This window comes from Haplochromis burtoni, unplaced genomic scaffold, assembly GCF_018398535.1.
Source record: "Haplochromis burtoni strain Fernald_Lab_line unplaced genomic scaffold, NCSU_Asbu1 Contig_39, whole genome shotgun sequence".
In the NCBI taxonomy this organism is placed as follows: Eukaryota; Metazoa; Chordata; class Actinopteri; order Cichliformes; family Cichlidae; genus Haplochromis; species Haplochromis burtoni.
Window position 1 is genome coordinate 1375664 of NW_024582400.1, and position 21311 is coordinate 1396974.

General features: G+C 40.6%; 1 protein-coding gene across 1 annotated transcript; it reads left to right on the top strand.

Annotated features, from left to right (window-relative positions):
* The first annotated feature begins 4829 nt into the window (after nucleotides 1–4829).
* Nucleotides 4830–6718, top strand: arl4ca (ADP-ribosylation factor-like 4Ca). Its single transcript, XM_005919931.3, has one exon. The coding sequence runs from the start codon at nucleotides 5287–5289 to the stop codon at nucleotides 5869–5871; it is 585 nt and encodes a 194-aa protein (XP_005919993.1). The 5' UTR covers nucleotides 4830–5286; the 3' UTR covers nucleotides 5872–6718.
* Nucleotides 6719–21311: the final 14593 nt, after the last annotated feature.

A 21311-nucleotide genomic window follows, 5' to 3' on the forward strand; every position in this document is an offset into this window, starting at 1 on the left:
TAGATAGATAGATAGATAGATAGATAGATAGATAGATAGATAGATAGATAGATAGATAGATAGATAGATAGATAGATAGATAGATAGATAGATAGATGATCCCGATGCAGTTCTCCCTCATCCTGGATGTAGGTTTGGACTCATCATAATCCATGTTTGTACTGTTCTGACGGCCACTCCTTGTGCTTCTTGGACTCCCTCCGTAGTTCTTCCTTGGCTGCAGTTGGCTACCATGAAGGCCTGATTCACACCGTCTCCTCCTAACAGCAGCAGAAAATGGGCACATGGACCGATGGATGGATCTTGAGAGCTATCTGCTGCTTGAACTCTGGGCTTCGATGTGGACTCTAATCTTAGATGCTGTTAGTCGGGGATTGATGATGGTGATTTTCTGAAGCTGGTAACTCTGATGAACTCCAGTTCTTGATGCTCTTTTCCGGAGGCGGCCCTCTGAGGGAGCCACTTTCATCAGAGCGTTCGGTGGCTGTTCCAGCTGCACTCGAGGAAGCTTTTAATTTACCCAAACAAATTAACCTTTACATCTTAAAGTAACAATGGACTGTTAATGCTTCTTATTTAGTCGAGTTGAGTCCATCACATATAGGGCTGTCACAATACTGACCATGATACGTAAAAACTTTAGACTATGAAAATTAAGATCAACAAGTTTGGGGACTCTTTTTGAGCTTTGAAAAGATGTGTCACTAGCACGATGTCAGTCTGAGTGAGTGTTTGTTAGAAGCTTTGAATGGAGGATAAGATTTTTTTATGTGAATTAACTTTGCTAAGTTTACATCTTTTTCCTGAAAAAAAGCAGCTTAGATTTGGACTGTCGTGAAGAAAAAGAACAGCAGTTTGATTTTTGTGTGTGTGTTTGCAAACTTTTCCTCTGACTACAGAAAACTGCTGGTACTCCAATGAGAAACTCTGCTGCCATCTAGTGGTACACATGTTAAATGATCACATGCCTTATACTTTTAACACCAGCAACACATGTATGTGACAAAGTTTATGGGAACAATGGGTTTATTCTATACCATAAAAAAGCCAAAATGTAATGATCTCCATATGAAGTGAAGACAGGAGAATATTAAAGGAGCATTAATTCTGGATTATTGTTGCTTAAAAGGCACATTATTATTTTCTGTTATCCTGAGACGACTTTTAATGTTCATTTAGTTTTACAGATGAATTAAAGACAGCATAGATCAGTTAGATCATTAGTGTAAACCAATCAGGTGTCAGTTCTGTTACAGATCCCAGACCTGCTCCAAACCAGAATCTGAGTCAGAGTCTGCATTCCCTCCAACATGAACAATGTAAAAATAATTTTACCTGCAAACCACAAAAATTTCAGAATCGTGTTAAGCAATCTGACAAGGCATGTTTATGTTGTTTGATGAGGTGCGTCTTGTATTTTCTTATGGAATACCAAAGCTGCCAAAATTGAAAAATGTAAACAATTAAATAAACAAGGAAATAAACAAATAAATCACTCAGAATTAATAAATGAAACAATCAATACAGACGCAGATAAAAGAAAGAAAGAAAACAGAGACATATAGAATAACTCTTGTTTACATTTATTTTTTTATTTTTTTATTTTATGCATTTAATAGCATTGATTCTTTGTTTTTTATTATTATTTTTATTATTTTGGCAGTTTTCAACCTCTATATTTTTAAGACGCCAGAACATGCAGTGCAGTGTTCACGTTTGGATTTCCAATATTTAAATCTGAGAAAAAACCTTATCAACGTCCCAATATTCTTTGCAATGATTGATGATTTTATTTTGCGTAGTAACGTGTATAAAGAAAATTACATCTAAATGATGAAATTACATTAATTTTGCTTTTAATTGTTTTGTTTTTTTTATTAAACCATAGTTTATGATTTAGTTAACAGCTGATATACATAAACAAAAAGAGAGAGGAAACTGTTTTGGAACATTTTTGGTGAATTTTTCCTTCCATAACTATAACTCTATATTGAACACTACACATCTGTATGTCACTCAGCATTTCAACAAAAATTAATCAATGAAACTTTGGATTTATTTATTGGAAAAATTTGTGCATAGAGTAAAAAAAATGATAATAATAATTCTGCAGAACAATCTTCCTCATCACTGTTAAATTATTTATTTATTTAAATGTTTTACTGTAACTGCTGCATAAGTTAAAGGTGGATCTCGTTTTAAGTACTCTATATTCCGTTACTTACATTTGTAGTGGCTGTCCTGTGAGGACCACGTATCTCTGAATTTTTAAAGAAAACAGGCCTGCTTCTTGATTTTTTTTAAAAAAGCAAAACAGCTGGCTGAACATATTACATTCAGTCATTGTCACAGATGCTAATCTGAAATTGCTGCTGAGCCGGCATCTGGTCAGCGTGACTGTTTTATTAGATGGTTAGCACTGACATCACCTCTCCATCATCGACGCAGCTTTCCTTGCTAATGTACTAAAGAAGTTGGTCATCTACATCTAGCAGGAGACTAAAGGTGATCATACAAAATATTGACTTTCAAACATGTTAGAATTGCCTAGTATGCTGTGTTTCCATGTATATTTGCACATTTTTCAATAAGTTGCTCCACCTATTTTCCGTTTTCCTAGAAACATATAAAGAAATGAGTTGAACACCTGAACACAGTGAAGATGAATCCTGCTCCATGTGAGTGTTGCTTTTGGTTGAAACTAATTACTGACTGCTTGGAATAACTTTTAGCTGCTTCTCTGTGAGTCCGTCTGTTGGGGCCAGCTGATGCTTCTTTCTAGATGTTTCCAAATTTAAGGGCCATGTTTCATGACTTCAAGCTGTGCTGGGTAATATTTGGTCGATATTGACTCACTGTCCATCCTTTCCATCTAATCCCAGGCTTTATTTGCCTTCTTCTTTCTTTTGTTTTATGGCGCCAGAGGCAGTCACTTAAATTACTGACTGCAGGCTGGGGGAAACCATTTTTGATATGTATTTATATACAGTGGGGCAAAAAAGTATTTAGTCAGCCACCGATTGTGCAAGTTCCCCCACCTAAAATGATGACAGAGGTCAGTAATTTGCACCAGAGGTACACTTCAACTGTGAGAGACAGAATGTGAAAAAAAATCCATGAATCCACATGGTAGGATTTGTAAAGAATTTATTCGTAAATCAGGGTGGAAAATAAGTATTTGGTCAATAACAAAAATACAACTCAATACTTTGTAACATAACCTTTGTTGGCAATAACAGAGGTCAAACGTTTACTATAGGTCTTTACCAGGTTTGCACACACAGTAGCTGGTATTTTGGCCCATTCCTCCATGCAGATCTTCTCGAGAGCAGTGATGTTTTGGGGCTGTCGCCGAGCAACACGGACTTTCAACTCCCGCCACAGATTTTCTATGGGGTTGAGGTCTGGAGACTGGCTAGGCCACTCCAGGACTTTCAAATGCTTCTTACGGAGCCACTCCTTTGTTGCCCGGGCGGTGTGTTTTGGATCATTGTCATGTTGGAAGACCCAGCCTCGTTTCATCTTCAAAGTTCTCACTGATGGAAGGAGGTTTTGGCTCAAAATCTCACGATACATGGCCCCATTCATTCTGTCCTTAACACGGATCAGTCGTCCTGTCCCCTTGGCAGAAAAACAGCCCCATAGCATGATGTTTCCACCCCCATGCTTCACAGTAGGTATGGTGTTCTTGGGATGCAACTCAGTATTCTTCTTCCTCCAAACACGACGAGTTGAGTTTATACCAAAAAGTTCTACTTTGGTTTCATCTGACCACATGACATTCTCCCAATCCTCTGCTGTATCATCCATGTGCTCTCTGGCAAACTTCAGACGGGCCTGGACATGCACTGGCTTCAGCAGCGGAACACGTCTGGCACTGCGGGATTTGATTCCCTGCCGTTGTAGTGTGTTACTGATGGTGACCTTTGTTACTTTGGTCCCAGCTCTCTGCAGGTCATTCACCAGGTCCCCCCGTGTGGTTCTGGGATCTTTGCTCACCGTTCTCATGATCATTTTGACCCCACGGGATGAGATCTTGCGTGGAGCCCCAGATCGGGGAGATTATCAGTGGTCTTGTATGTCTTCCATTTTCTGATGATTGCTCCCACAGTTGATTTTTTCACACCAAGCTGCTTGCCTATTGTAGATTCACTCTTCCCAGTCTGGTGCAGGTCTACAATACTTTTCCTGGTGTCCTTCGAAAGCTCTTTGGTCTTGGCCATGGCGGAGTTTGGAGTCTGACTGTTTGAGGCTGTGGACAGGTGTCTTTTATACAGATGATGAGTTCAAACAGGTGCCATTCATACAGGTAACGAGTGGGGGACAGAAAAGCTTCTTACAGAAGACGTTACAGGTCTGTGAGAGCCAGAGATTTTCCTTGTTTGAGGTGACCAAATACTTATTTTCCACCCTAATTTACGAATAAATTCTTTACAAATCCTACCATGTGGATTCATGGATTTTTTTTTCACATTCTGTCTCTCACAGTTGAAGTGTACCTCTGGTGCAAATTACTGACCTCTGTCATCATTTTAAGCGGGGGAACTTGCACAATCGGTGGCTGACTAAATACTTTTTTGCCCCACTGTATACTATCTTACAATTAGTGTATCTTTATATTTGCACTCATAAAGTCACAGCTGCTTGTAGTTGCGCATTTTTACCAGCAGGTGTCAGAGTCTCACAGCTGAGGACGCCTCCCTGCACAGAGGAAAGGCGACTGAACACCTTTCATAATAAGATCCTTTATCCACCCCGCTGGCAGGTTTGCTCTCACGAATGTGAAAGGCTTTTATTTTTTAAAGCCCTTTCGCGTAACCGGAAGCCAGATTTTGTTGTGTTTTTCCCGTCTGACTTGACGCGTCTCTCCATGGCAGCGTTCAGTGGCTGATCCACGCGTCACGCTTCATCACTTCGTGCTTGTGTTGTGTGCCACTACATGAAGGCAGCTGCTCGGAGACAAGCGGCCAGATGCGGAGACGAGTGTGGTGCGCGAGAGTGCATGCAGCCGCTGTACGTGCTGTGATTTGACAATTTGTGGAGGGCAGATGCAGTTGGAGTGAGTCCAGGGATGCTGCGGCGTTTCTTGCTGCCGGAGTGCCGCCGCGCAACGAGGGGCTGTGCCCCCAACTTCTGCTGAGAGAGGAGAAGCCGTTTTAATTTTTACGCGTTTTAATAACCCACGATGGATCACTCCCGGGACCTTTAAGCGTCCCCTGCGGTGATCTCGCTCGCTGCTGTGGGGCTGTGGGAGTGCACGCTGTCTCTCCTCCCCAGCCTGCAGACATGGGGAATAGTTTCTCCAATCTGGCTGCCTTCCAGTCCCTGCACATAGTCATGCTCGGCTTGGACTCTGCGGGCAAAACCACCGTCCTCTACCGGCTCAAATTCAACGAGTTCGTCAACACGGTGCCCACCATCGGCTTCAACACGGAGAGGATTCGGCTGGGCGGCGCGGGGGCCTCAAGGGGCATCAGCTGTCACTTTTGGGACGTCGGGGGCCAGGAGAAGCTGCGGCCCCTGTGGAAGCCTTACAGCCGCTGCACGGACGGCATCGTGTACGTGGTAGACTCTGTGGACACCGAGAGGCTGGAGGAGGCTCGCACCGAGCTGCACAAGATCACCCGGTTCGCCGAGAACCAGGGGACCCCGCTGCTGGTCATCGCCAACAAGCAGGACCTGCCCCGGGCTCTGGACGTCGGGGAGATCGAGAGGCAGCTCGCTCTGGCGGAGCTGAGCCCCTCAACACCGTACCACGTCCAGCCGGCCTGCGCCATCATCGGAGAGGGACTGGACGAGGGCATGGACAAGCTGTACGAGATGATCGTGAAGAGGAGGAAGTCACTGAAGCAGAAGAAAAAGAAGCAGTGATGCCAGACTTTGGCTGGATGATGGCTAATAAACTATGACGTATCCCATCTATAGAAACAGGATGGATTAAACAAAAAAAGAAAGAAGAAAAAACACCACAGAAATACTGCAAGTCTCCATATAGGAGGAAAATATACTCATAGAGATGCAAAATGAGCTGAAAATGCATATCATATAAACTCATTAGCATCCATACTTTCCTGTAGGAATGCGTATTTGCAGATGAAATCTATATAGTATATTCATGAATAGCATAAATTCTAAAAAAAAAAAAGTCATATTAAAGTCAGATTCATGGGAAGAATATTGATTGTTTACCTTGGTAGATGACTGTTTTAATGTTCTTCACAGGCAGTTGTGTCTGTGCACACTGTGGCTCTCGCTGCACTCTCCCTGATGGAGGAGTATTAATAGGACTGTTTCATTGGGGATGTGTGTATTGTAGCGGAGATGTTTTATAAAGTGTATTGATCCACTGGCAGAGCTCCCTGTTGCTGTGCTGTGCACAGATGTGAGAAGGCTGCTGTAAATGTGATTAGGGATGCACTCATGCACAGATCAGTGTTTAGAGCTGCGAGGTGGTGTTACACCAAAGATGATTCCCAAGAGATGACACAGAAACTCTGCTTTGGTGGGGTTTTTTGTTGTTGTTGTTTTTTACAGCCTTCCCTGCCAAACTGAGATATATATATACCTGGTATGACTGGCTTAGGAGGAAAAAAATTAAATAAACTATGTTATATAGAATGCATTTGAGCTAGGGCTGCTCAATTATGGCAAAAATGATAATCACAATTATTTTCACTGGAATTGAGATCTCGATTATTTGACGATATTTATTTAACAATAACAATGTATTGAATAATGACTTTAAAGATTGTCAAAAAATAATATAAAATAGTATGCAAATACTGATAACAGTGCAAATGTTTGCAATATAAAAAATAAATGAAAAATGTAAACATCTATGTTTAGTGAACTTTGCAGTGTTGCTCTGTGGTGCAGCTACGACACCGTAGCAAAGTTTACACACTATGTCTAATTGATCCACGTAATGTTTCCACACCACTGAAGTTTTTTTTACCTCTCTTTTCAACCAACAGCAGTCACTCTCCAATTAACTTCTGCTTAGCTTTACGAGCTTCCCTCGGGTCCTCTTAATCAGCGGTCCCCAACCCCCGGGCCTCGGACCGGTAGCGGGCCGCGAGAGTTGAGGCTCAGGTGTGAAATGTATAGTTTTCAGGGTTTTTATCGGTTTTCGGCGTTATTTTGTTATCGTTTTGAATAAATTTCATTTTTTTCGGTACCGGTACTAGTTTTATTTTGTTGTATTTATCCGTGACACCTTAAAGGCCGGTCCATGAAAATATTGTCGGGCATAAACTGGTCCGTGGTGCAAAAAAGGTTGTGACACGTGTGCAGAGAGGTGCGCTCAATTTGCCACACGGAGCAGCGTGAGAGTAAAGCACGAGGGAGGGGCTAATAATCGGCTCAGTCATTTTTAATGATAGTTGAAAGCCCAGATCGTGATTCAATTAATTGAGCAGCCCTAATTTGAGCTATATGAAATCAGTTCTTCCTCATCCCTCATCTTGCTCATTTTCTGTGTCTTCCTCAGTGGAACCACCTTTGATTATTCCTCCTCTGGAAGTCAAATTGAAGGCCTTCTGCTCTGTGACAAGCTGATTTGATCTGTTTTGGAGAATTTTACAAATGCTGCATCTGTTTTTTCCCCCTATTTTTAACAGTTCAACTTTTTTCAGCTATATATGCAACTGTTTTATGTATTTAATGCAATATTGCCGCAAGAATAATACGACTTGATGGTACAAGAGTTGCACATGGACACTGTGGGTCCATTTAAGCCATTACATGTAATGTTTGCTATAGTTCAAGATTAATTTTACCTAATAAAAACTGGACATTGCAGATTAATATAACTGTTGTTAGTGTTGGCTGATAAATAGAGCAAACACTGATTATATTATTTGTGCATCCATCTACTCTTACTTTTCACACAAAATTCTCTCTTAAATTCTCAAACTTAAATTTAGTTATAGCTAATAATGCTGAATGGAAGGGAAATCACACAACCAATTAATCAAACTACCATCAGAAATCTTACACCAAAACATGACATAGTCATCAGCATATAGAGTCATTTTTAGCTCCTTTAGTTGCTCTAAAGCAAACCAGCTGCCCCTCAGAGTGCTTGAGAAGTGTTATGAGTGCATCCCAGACTGATTCAACCTCCTGGCAGTGAAAGGACACGTGTTCAGAACCTGTTTTCATCTCCAAGGTGCCAAAAATCTACATCTTGTCAAAGCTGCTGGTATTTTGGACATGCCACAATTTGGCATTGATATCACAGGAATGGATATTTTTAGTCAGCTGTTTGGAAAAAACAGCAAATACAATTTTTGTTCCTCAAGCGCAGAATGTTTTAGAAGTCCCAATGTTGTTGTTTTAAATAACAGCGATACTAATAACAGCCATACAAAGTCAAAATTTTAACTCAAATATAATAACTCAAAACTAAAACTTAAAATAACTCAAAACTGAGGAAATAACTTGACATTTTGAGGTAACTTAAAATGTCAACTCAGCTCTGCTGATCTGGAATTGTTTTTCCCCGTAGTCAAACAGTCCTAATTGAAATGTGATATTTCATCCCAAATCAATATTATTTTTAGTCACCAAATGCCATGTAAAATAAAATAAAAAACAACAACAACAGGAAATGATAAAAAGCCAAACTAACCAAAAAACCACAAAGTTTGATAAACCTCTGTTGAACAGCACTGTTGGCTTTTGCAGAGGACAACCTGCGTGATGCTAGCAGCTTTGTCAAAATTCCCTGGGGTGACAATGGGTGGAGAGTCGAGAAGCCGAGTGTCTTCCTGTCACAGTGAAGAAGTGAAACAAACCAACAGACTGGAACCTGTTCAGCTGCTCATAAAATATTTTACAGAGTGAGAAATAACCATAAAGCTTAACATCAACATAATGTTTCACATACCTGAAAGCCAACTTGCTGAGGAGCCCATAAAAAGTCGCTGACATTAGCATTTGGTCTTAAATGACAAGACTGTTGAATGTCTTGTACAGACTGTTCTCTGATGCCACATTCACGATGAAAGACAAGAAGAGATGAAGCAGCATTATTGTGCTGCAGCTTGATGTCTACAAAGTAAACAAACTGTCGAACCTTAGTCACACTGTAGAGGTGACTGTGTTGTCATACCTGTAGCTCAAGTGGGAAGGCATGAATGTTACCTTTTTTTCTTTCTTTCTATCTTTTTTTTTACAGTCAGGATTTCTGATGTGAACGTGGCATCTTTCTGCTAAGTCGAGCTGTGTCCAACATTGCATGACAGCCACTACTTCAGACAATGTAAATGATACAGTACTATCGCGTTACAGCCACGATACAGCAAGACCAAACTATGTATTACAAGCCAAAACAGGAAAAAAGGAAAAAGTATTTTTGGGATTAAACTCTTTGTAATTCAACTTGTGTGTTGTTTGACTTGTGTTTGGTTTCCAGAGTTTTAATCAGGGTGGGAAAATCCCAGCAGCTCCCAGCTAAAAAATATAATTTAAAGGCTGTATATCTGCAGTAAAACTTCATGGCCTTTGCACGTTTCACTGCTGTTGTGCTTCCTGATTTAAACTCAGATTTAGGTAGCTGCTCTCTTTTTGAGCAGCCTGATATTGTTTCGAGGTTTTTACCTTTTTACTACTAACAATGCTAATGGTGTGTAAATTTAAAAATATAAATAAACTATTAAGTCAACAAAAACAACACTCATTGGCCACTTCAGTAGGTAAACTTGCATGTATTTAGCAACTGCTGATCTACTGTGATTTCCCCACACAGTCGCCTAAAGAATTTACACAGAATGGTCCAAAACAGAGAGAAAAAGTCCAGTGAACAGTAGTTCTCTGGGTGTAAATGTGCTGTTGATTTCAGAGGTCAGAGGAGAATGGCCAGGGTGCTTTGAGCTGTTAGGAGGGCAAGAGTAACTAAAATAAACACTTGTTACAACCAAGGTTTGAAGGAGAGCATCTCAACAGCAGTAAAAGTGCACACTGCCACTCCTGTCAGCTAAGAACAGAAAACTGATGCTACAATTCACCAAAACTGGACAAGATTGTAAAAACGTTGTTTGGTCTGATGAGTCTCGATTTCTGCTGCAGCATTCAGATGGCAGGCTCAGAATTTGGTGTAAACAACATGAAAACATGTATTAATGTTTAGTCTGGTGGTGATGGTGTAATGGACTGAGAGATATTTTCTTTGACATAATTTGGCCTCCTCAGTATCAGTATATTTAAAAATTCTTTCCTGTCATTAGACAGTCATAAGAGTGCAGTGACGTGGACAGTTCCAGGTGTCCCAGGAGCTTCAGTGCTAGTTTATCCAGGATCAAAGGCAGAACTGAAGTCAACACCAACAATTCAACAGCTTTAAACACCACAGCCTGAGTATTGTTGCTGACCACAACCATCCCTTTATGACCACAGTGTACCATCTTCTGTGGCTGCGTCCAGCAGGATAACACACCGTGTCACAAAGCTCAGATCATCTCACTCTGGTTTCTTGAGCTTGACAGTGAGTTCTTTGCACTCAAATGGCATCCACAGTCACCAGATCAGCAAGTGTGATGCTGTCATGCCAATATGGACCAAACTCTTAAAGGAATCTATGCCATGAAGAATTAAACAGTTCTGGGGACAAAAGCAGGTCCAACTCAGTATTGGCAAGGTGTACTTAATGAAATAGTTGGTGAATATATGCTGTTCTGCTACACAGTAGCAACAGTATATATAATCTGTTTTATTGTAGTACATGCTGCTGTGGCATGCAACTCAACAAAAATGAATTGGTCTATCGATTAAAGTGCCATATTGTTAATTGAAAAGACTGAGGCCATGTGCTTAGAGGTTGTTGCACCAATTAATTTACACTATATGAATATTGTTAATAGCTGAAGGTTTGCCAAGTCAGCTGGATTACCCCACTCTATAATTAAGGCCAATAAACTCTCTCATAAACTGAGAAATAAATTGTTACCTTAAGCTGCCATGTTTAAAAAACAAAATATTGTGTACTGTATGGGTTTTGCTTCCTCCATTTAACTTGTGGCATTTTATGTTTAGGGATTATGAATAGGAAGCTCTAAAAGCAGGCTGAAATGCCATGTCCAAGGATAGAGCACAATCAAAGTGCTTGTTTTCCTTCTTTTTGTTGACTCGCTTTCTGTCTAGTGCCAAATATACCTTCCTCCAGTCATCGTGTTTACAGCCAAATGGCTTCCCGTCTTATTATTATGGTTTATGTCACTCATGTAACTCAGTGTAATTGCAACACACACACTGTGCTCCTGAAATGAGACGGTTGTTATCTCTCGACTTTGGTTAAACTGTCTGGAGGAAGAAGAATGTATTCAGTGGTTTATCTGAGTATCAGAAATGCTGTATCTGAGCTAAGAGGAGAACTGGGAGGCAAAAGGTCACTGTTTCAAGTCGCAGGCAGGCATGGGAATCCAGTGCCCGTATACACAAACAGATATTTTAAGCTTTGATTGGATCTCTGAGGATTTAAAAACAAGCCTATAACAACACATGTGAGCAATGGATGATGATGCATTTTATTCTCATGGAGCTCGTGGAGCTTCTCTTAATGAAGAAGTTAACAGAAGTTCTCTTATTGCTAAAAGAACTACACAAATAGGACAACTAGTTTGCACATTTAGTCCTCCTTGCTAAAAACAGTTAAAAAAAACTGTAGCTCTTAATATTTCTGTTTAAATGATTGTCCTCAAGTGTCCATAGTAATTATAACAGGAGAAAAGGTGAAAAGGACAGTTAAGAGCTCCAAAATCAGCACAGGGAGGAGGTTGGGGTTGATGTGTGGGTCAGCATCGGACATTGCTTTTTACTGTGCAGTGTCCCTCTGTTTCTCAGTCGGATCAACTAACAACTAACTTTCAAACTTTATGATAAAATACAGCGCTGCGCGAAAGGCTTAATCCAGTCCTCATTTATTCATGTTTTACTAGTGCAAACACAGCATGCAGTATATAAGGAAAAACAGAGTTTGTAAAATTCTAATGAGCCTTAAAGTCAGTGTTTGGAATGGCCATCTTTATTCTCCTCTACTCATTCATTGCTTTTTCTACTTCACAAATCTCCCTCTTCTATGCTCAGTCAAATAGGATTCTGTCATGTCTCCGTTCAAACTGCTGACAGAGCAAAGAGGTTCCAGCCCGGTTTGTATTTATCTGTCTTGTTTTCCTGCTTCCTTTTCTGCATGTTTCTGTTGGTGGGCCATCAAGGGGATTTCATGTTTTATCTGTGCATGCTGATAATCCTCCACACTTCCACCCTCGCCGTCCAAAATGGATGGCCGTCACATTTTTGCTTTGCATGCGAAAGCTTTGAACGCCAACGTTAACATGCTTAAAAATGGTGCTGAATGTGCACGGGTGGGATTATTTTATGTATTTAAAGCATTGCCAATGTTGTGTTGTCAGATTTTTGTTGACAGTTCAAACTGTTTGTCTAAACATGCGCTTGAATTACAGCATGTAGTTGAGTTACTGCAAATCACCAAGGATTAGAGTTCTTAAAAAACAACAACAAGAACAAACAATTATATGGGAAAAAGCTATACAAATACAGGGCTGTAAAGGCCATATCAAGCACTCCCAATCAAATTATACATTTTTTAAATTTTCAGTTTAAAATTGAAGCAGCTTTGCAGAAACAATTTATATAGCTGCCTGTTTATATCAATATTAAATGTTTACATAGAAAGCATTGGTTTGTAAACTCTATTAAATCCTTGACTTGAGCATTATAGCCATGGTTGGCCACTGGTTGTTGGGGAAAAATGTGTATTCACCAATCGGTTGGCGAGTGGTTGCTGGAGTTTTCTGACTGTTCCCAAAAAAGTGCATTACAAAAACCTACTTGCAATTGCTTTGATATCTAAGGGATTACCTCAGTTGAACACATTTTGCATGAAAGACACTTACGTGTCTGTAAAGACTTGCCAACTAACTGCTGAGCGGCAATGAAACTCAAGAGAGTGCAACACAAACCAGAAACGGAAAACTTTGACTTTTAAAGTTAAACTTACGCCTTACTACTGCAACAAACATATTTAAACAAGTACAACCTTTACTTTGAAGGTGAACGGTGTTCCTTTTAAGCTTGTATCGAATATTTCAGTTTCACTGCAGCTTGGTGACCAGTCGGTGAGCATTTGCAAATAGACTGATACAAACAATGGGCCACTGCAGAAACATGCTAGCAACCAAACAATCACAAGAAAGTTATCACTTTTTGCAACCAATTGCACCCAGCAAATTTCACCAACCTCCAACTACCACTTACAAGTGGTCGGAGAATATGTAACAGCTGGACTCTGTGGATATGAATATGGATGCAGTAATGAATGAGACTGCAAGGTGGTGCAAGTGTGTACTTCTCTGGCTCTATTTTGTAAAAAGTTGGTGCAGGCTGTTATCTACACCTTACTGTCATGTGTGAAAAGTTAATATAGTGCAAGGAAGAACTGGTACCATAAAGTCTTTGTTAAGTTCTGCCAAATAAATGTGCTATGTGTCTCTCTAAACTAATCTGGTAATCACTAGTGCTAATAGCTAACATTGCTAGCTTCTCCACCCTCACCAGCTCATGTTACAAATGCATATTTCTACCTCATGTATGGTGTTTACCAGGGGTTCACTGATTGGTCTGTATGTTTGTGTGACTAAGGCCACAGCAAGTTAACAAGTAAATAATATACAAATAAAATACTAGGATTTTTTTCAGCAAATATGCAGCACAAACCTCTTGGACGGTATCACACAGCACGCCAGTTACAGTCAACCGTTCAGTGATGCAGATTCTGAAGCCTGGCAGAGACAGCTCTGTCAATCAAAGCACCTTAATAATGCATAACTTTATAAGAAGTTCACCTCCTCTTCGTGTATTTTGAGAAATATGAAGTAGTTAACTGTAGAGACTTGAAGCAGGCTGTAAACATGTTTATTTCTGTTGTACAGCTGGACATGTTAACATGGAAGTCTATGGAGACTGATTCAATTTAGGAGCCAGACTCTAGTGGGCACATGAGTGACTGCAGCTTTTTTTCTTCATTTTTCAACTGTGTAGGTTTCACACTGAATCAGCCACAGCTGGTATTTTCAATTACAACCTTTGACTGCTACTGAAATGTCTCCTGCTGTAAAATGAAACACCCATAGTTTGTCTCCAAGGGCTTAGAGCCAATTTGTGTTTTCTGCATAAACACTGCAGGTCATCCAACAATTTCAAAACTTCAAAAATAGAATTAAAAGAATTCTTTAATTAATCAGTGTGGGGAAGTTTTCTCAATATGTCTTTAAATCTTCCTTCACTGGTCTCCAATCTGCCACAGACAGAATCAGTTGTTGTGTGATTTGTTGTTGAATGTTGTTAGGGTTAGCTGCTGTTTAGACAACACAGGCTTAGAGGTTTTACTTGTTCTGATGATCAAGTAGAAAGCTGTTGAAACACTAAAGCTGACTTTAGTCTGGCCTTTTAGTCCTCTTTCTCCTCTGAGCTGCAGATCTGCGAGTTCAGGCCTTGATCTTTTTCGGTCTTTTGAGTCCATTGGTTGTAAAATCTTCTTGCTCAGCCAAAGATGTCAAATCTGTCTTCATCAGTTTTGCTGATCAAATCTCAGCCATAAATCAGATCTATCCATAGATGGTATAGAATACATGAACTGCACATATATGTATCAGCGGACAGAAGGAAACATTATCTGCTTTGTGGCAAAGTATCAGAGGACATATGGAGCATTCTTTGATAAAGTTTCCACTTTACCTTAGGTGACTGAAATTGTAGCACTATATTCATTTGTTACTCAGCATTAATGGTGCGTACCATTTGAAGTGGAAAATACGAAGTCCTGATTTCCAAAACTATGACCAGATTCTATCGATGAACATACTGCAGCTGTCTTTTTGTTAACCAAAAAAATAAATAAATTTACATTCAGCAATATTTACAGCAACTACCACTGGAATGCACTTAACTAACTCCCAGTTCAGTAGTAACTGCCAAGGCAAAAGGAAAGCTAGTAATGATATCCGATATCTAGTATCTGTGTTAGTGCATTGCAGTGTTACGATTCAGGGATGCAGCTTGCATTGGGTCATCAATTAGTGCTCTTCCCACCGTTTCAAATATAGTCATTTCTGGCTCCAAAAATCTACTTAACGGCATCCAAATTGCTAAAGCTGAGGCTTCTAAATGTGGCTTTGCCCAATTTTATATACAATACATTTGTGCTGTTCCTAATTTGGTCTCTTAGCCTTTAGTTTTATCTCCCATCTGAATACACCTGCAGCCATAGGACTGAAGACACCTAAATTCAAGGATTAGAAAGTGTGGGCCAATACTTTTGTCCATTTAGTGTGCGCTGTATCTCAGTCTGATATGAAAATCATACAGCATACACTGTGCATAAGGCTTCTTGAAGGACATTTAAAGCTCTTCTTGGATGTTTCTGCCTTTTGTTCTGTTCTCTGTCAACATGATCCCACACTGCTTCAATAATGTTGAGGTCCGGGCTCTGGACACTATGTGTTTTTCTAACCGGGTATGATTTTATTACATATTGTTCAAGACCACTTTAAAAACATACGAAAATCTGTTGCTCCTTGGAAACAAAATATAAAGAGATGAGAGGTAGCTTAGGACTTTTGTGCAAAAATCTTAAGCTTAGTTTATTAAAGCGCATGTTCTGCTTGCTTCACTTTGCTCACTTAAATGTGGTCTTAAAAATATTTTCGGGCATGTTTTCTTTCTTTCAATGTAGCTTGCCATCACCAGTGTGTGAATGTGTGTGTGAATGGGTGGATGACTGGATGTGTAAAGTGCTTTGGGGTCCTTAGGGACTAGAAAAGCGCTATACAAATACAGGCCATTTACCATTTACCATTCTTTTAACTTTTGCACAGATGCTAGCTAAGCTAAGCTATGAAGAACAACTACTTTTTTTCTGTAATTTACAATCTCATCATCCTGAAACATCCTTTTGAATGGTCTTTTTTTCATGTTGAATCAAAAACTATTTCACAGTTTCTACATCTGAAGTGGAGAAAAATGCATCATTTATTAGCAAACATTAGTTGAAAAAAAATATGTGAATTGTATATAAATACAAATAAAATCTTGACCCTGACTACAAAAAAAATCATTATTATTATTATGATCATCATCATCATCATCATCATCATCAAAGTGCCACAAATCTAGGCTCTAACTTAGGGCTCCATAAAAACCTTAAAGAAACCCAGTCATCATGTTCTGCACCTCAACATTGTCCCAAATTACGGAAGAATGCAGGAGGAATTTCCACCATTCATCACATCTGGTTCTCTCTCGGCACATCATAATTTCTATCCTTCTGTTCAAAATGGATCAATAGCACACTGGAGATGAGCTCTTGCTATTAAAATGCAAATTCCGCCTATGCGCTGCTGTTGCAGCCGGTTCTCAATCATCCCTCATTCACCGTGTTTGGGTTTTTGTGAAGCCATGAGCTGGTTCAAGAGGAGGCTAATCCGGCAGCGTTTCCACCTGCACAGCACCAAGCCGAGTGAAACAAGAGTCACTGCCTACGTCACGACTGAGCCTTCATTTGCAACAAGGCTCATTATCATTTTAATTACAGGCTTGGAGTCTGAGAAAGAGAGAGAGTAAGAGAGCCATCAGCAAGTCATTTAATATCAAATTAAGCAGTGAAATGCAGACGACATATGAAATCTGCTTTCGGATTGGGCAAGAGCAAGTCAGAATTTAAATATTTTAATATACCATAGAGTAAGACAGTTAAAATATGGAAGTAGTCTCATTGTGTTTGTATCTGTTTTACTCTAATTGGGATCATAACTTATAAAATAAACCTAAGTGAGAAGTAGGGTAATTTGATATTAATACCATCAAAAACAGTCGCCCCTTGCTGGCCAATAGAAAGAATGCAGATTTGATGCAATTCTGAGGCTGCGTCCATTTTTTTATATGCACAGAGTCTACAATCATTTTATTAGCTATATGTGTTCAGCAGCTCATTAATGCAAATATCTAATCAGCAAATCACGTGACAGCAGCCCAGTGCCTCTAAACTGAGCATCAGGGAAACTACTAATCTATTGAGCTTTTCCCCTCATAACCCTCTCTAGTGTTGACAGAGAATGTACCAAATAAAGAAAATATCCAGTGAGACGTAACTCAGAAGAGAATGGCCAACCTGAGGAGAGAAACAGTAACTCAAATAACCACTCGTTACAACTGCAGAAGAGCATCTCAGCAGCAGCAGAAGACCACACCAGGTGCCACTCTTGTCAGTTTAGAATAAGAAATTGAGGCTACAGTTAAGCAAAACTAGACAATAGAAGACTGGGGAAAAAAAGTTGCCTGGTCTGAGTCTTGATTTCCAGTATCTGAGGACTTGATTTCAGAATTTGGTGTAAACAACATGAAAGTTTTGTAATGAGTATTGTCTTGGCTCACTTTGGGCTCTTTAGTACCAACTGAACAATGTCATTCTGTTCGTTGTTTATTTAATATGTTCTCTGAGATTGTACAGATATGGAAAGTGCACAAAGAACTATAAAAAAAAATAGATTTTGCAAAATAGCTTTTCTACTGGTAAATGTTCCCTTTAGAATAGTCACAGACCACTTTGATTACCTTGGGATATGTGTCACAAAGCAATTTAATTGTTTGTTTAAGAAGAATCTCCTCTCCCTGCTGGAACAGTGCAAGCATATGCTGTCCAGATGGTCCCCATTATCCTTATCTTTAATAGGTAGGATTAACTCAGTGAAAATGATGCTACTTCCAAAATTCCTATATGTTTTTCAATCCCTCCCTATCCTGATTCCAAAATCCTTTTTTAAATCTCTAGATTCTCTAATCACTTCATTTATTTGGAATGGTAAACATCCAAAATTGAAGAAATCTATTCTTCAAAGGCCCAAGCCGGTTGGAGGTTTAGTCCTCCCTAATTTCCAGTACTATTATTGGGCCGCCAATATCAGGTGTTTGCTGTACTGGAGACACTACCATCTAAAAACGTCAACACCAGTTTGGGTTGCCATGGAGTCATATTCAAGTGGGAAAATTTCTCCACCTGCGACTTTAGGTTCATCACTCCCTTTGGCATTGCCTCTACCCAGTAACAATAGAGTTGTCCAGCAGTCTCTTAGAATCTGGTCTCAGTTTAGGACGACTCTGGGTCTCCGGGCTTTCTCACTTCAAAGCCCAGTTGCAGCAAACCACATATTTGTTCCCTCAATGACAGATAATGCTTTTCATATCTGGCATAGAAAGGGCCTAAAAACTTTTGCAGACTTATATGTAGATGACAATTTGCAAGTTTCTCTCAAATATCCACCAAATTTGGCATCGCTGCAGCTCAGTTTTTTCGTTTCTTACAGGCCAGACACTACGTGCAGACTATGACAGCACAATTCTCCCAAATACCTCCGCACAATCCAGTAGACGATTTCTTAATGGTCAACCCAACCTCAAGGGCATAATATCAGCCTTGTATAATTTAATTTACAATTTACAATGCTCTTCAGTAGCTGCTATCAAATCTAAATGGGAACAGGACCTTACCTTTCATATTACAGATGAACTGTGGGACTCTATCCTTGGCCAGGTTCACAATATATCAATGTGTGCTCGAAATACACTTATCCAATTTAAGCTAGTTCATCAGGGGCATCTGTCCGGGGATAGGCTGGCACACATATACCCAGGGGTGGGCGCAGCCTGTAGAAGGTGTGGGTGTGCTCCTGGTACATTGTTTCATATGTACTGGTCCTGTCCTTTGTTGATCACCTTTTGGAAATCTGTTTTCCATACATTGTTTGATGTCCCGCAGCATCAAACTGAACCAGACCCACTCTGTGCTATGTTTGGTGTGGTCCAGAATCTGAATCTGTCTAACTCCAGACTTAGAGCATTAAACTTTTCATTACTGCTGGCCAGGCGAGCTATTTTGCTGAAGTGTGAAGTGGAAAGACTCTTCTCCCCCCTCACATGCACAATGGCTAAAAGCTACAATGTCCTTTCTGTGTGGAGTTTGCATGTTCTCCCTGAGTTTGCGTGGGTTCTCTCAGGGTACTCCAGCTTCCTCACACCGTCCAAAGACATGCACTTTATGGGGATAGGTTAATTGAAAAATCTAAATTGCCCATAGTTGTGAATGTGAGTGCAAATGGTTGTCTGTCCCTGTGTTAGCCTGTCCAGAGTGTACCCCGCCTCTCGCCCTATGACAGCTGGGACAGGCTCCAGCACCCCCTGCGACCCTGAAAAGGATAAGTGGATGGATGGATGGTTTAGTTGGGCAGCAGGCTGCCAATTATTTGTTGTTTAATGGTCAGGATGGGAACAAGAATTTGAAAATTTTGAAAAAATTTGAAGCACTTTGTATTATTGTATACGTTGCATTGAAACCTTTGTCTAATAAAAAGACTTTTGAAAGAAAACATAGCTTTTTTACCATAATACACACTGCTTGTGTGCAACTCCTTGTCTACAAGGAGAGTGAAGGGAACAAAGTGAGACCCACAGAGGCAGAGGAGCATAATATACGTCTTGAGTAATTGCTTACAGCAGAAAGGGAAAGTTGCATATTAAAAATAATTTAAGGGGGTTCCGGTAATGGCGGCTGGCTGAAAGGACGTGCCCACCTCTGCTCCGCTATCTTTCTGTAAAATCCTGAATAATACTCGTTTGTTAGACATTGAACGACACCTAGGACAGCTGTGATGCCTCTCTCGCAAAGAAAAACCGGGAAAAACATTAGTAGACCGACTCAATCGAAATTGTCTGACTGCACTTCTAAGTTGAACTCTGAGGCTAGCTGTGAAGCTAGCGTTAGCCGTGAAGATAGCGAGACTGATGTCAACGCTAGCCAGGCGGTGGAGGAGGGAAATGATGAGCCGACTGAGAGGGAAGAGACGGCCGGAGGCTCAGACGTAATACTGGCGGCTATTGCAAGCTTGAAATCCGACTTTTCCTCCAAACTTGATGGTATTTTGTCAGCAATAGAGACCGTGAGGAAGGATGTTAATGAGTGTGCCAAGCGGGTCAGCGAGGCGGAGGCCCGGATATCGGCAGCAGAAGATAGCATTACCACCTTGGAAGCAAAGGTACGGACTCTTGAAAATAACAACAAAAACCTCGAGGACAAAGTGCTGGATCTGGAGACCAGATCGCGACGATCTAACTTGAGGCTTGTTAACCTGCCCGAGGACGCAGAAGGAGAAGACGCGTGCGCTTTCTTGGAAAACTGGCTACCAGAGGCTCTGAACTTGGCGCCGCTACGAACCGCTCTGACGCTGGAGAGAGCGCATCGGGTCGGCCAGAAGAATATGTCAAATACCGCTGCACCAAGGACTATGATCATGAAGTTTCTAAATTACAAGGATAAAATGACCGTGATAAGAGCTGCCAGGGCAAAGGGACAGATTCTTTTCAAGAATCGCCCGGTGAGATTTTATGAGGACCTAGCGACCGGAGTGCACAAAAAACAGAAAGAGTTTGACGCTGTGAGACAACAGCTTCGCTCCATGGGTATCCGGTACGGCATGATTCCTCCTGCGCGACTGATAGTGACATACAACGGACAGTCCCGCATCTTTAACCTGCCAGGTGAAGCGGAGAACTTTGTGAAGGCTCTGAGGTCAGAAAGTGGACGGGGTGAGATGATGTAATCATGGTCATACTACAGTGTGCTGGCGTGGAGGGATGATTACTGAGCTTTAAGTTTAAATAGAAGTGAGAGGGAGAGAGAGAAAGGCCAGATTGTTATATCTATTTGTTTATTGGTCCAGAGGCTCACAGCCACTACTAGTTCCCTGATTTTCTTATCGTATTCAATAACGAGTTTTTTGTTTGCATAGCGGGGTGGGGTAAGGGGAAAATGTTCAGGCACAGTCGGTTGATCCTCACTCTTGGGTGGAACAACCTTTAGCTGTTAGACAGGTGCCAATATGTATAGGGGGAGGGGAATGGGTGCCCAAGTTCAAGTTAAAGGGGCATATTCAGTATTCATTGTTATGGATGTAGTTTTTGACATTCAGGTATTATTTGTTTCTCTGTCCTTTAATATTTCAAATGTGTTGGGAAGCTCATGCAGTGTTATATGTTATGTCTGGTGGGATAAGAATTAAAATTTCTTCTTGGAACTGCAGAGGGCTACAAAAACTGGAGAAGGTAAAACAAGTAATGTCTAGGCTGAACTCTTTGCACTCCGATATCATGCTGCTGCAGGAAACGCACCTGTTGTTTAATCAAGAGGCGAAGATTAGGAGGAGGTGGCAGGGCAGTGTATATTCGGCGCCCTTCACGTCTCAGGC

Bases quoted from the DNA above. Each gene is read 5' to 3' on its own strand.
- arl4ca (XM_005919931.3), top strand. From the start codon at position 5,287: ATGGGGAATAGTTTCTCCAATCTGGCTGCCTTCCAGTCCCTGCACATA.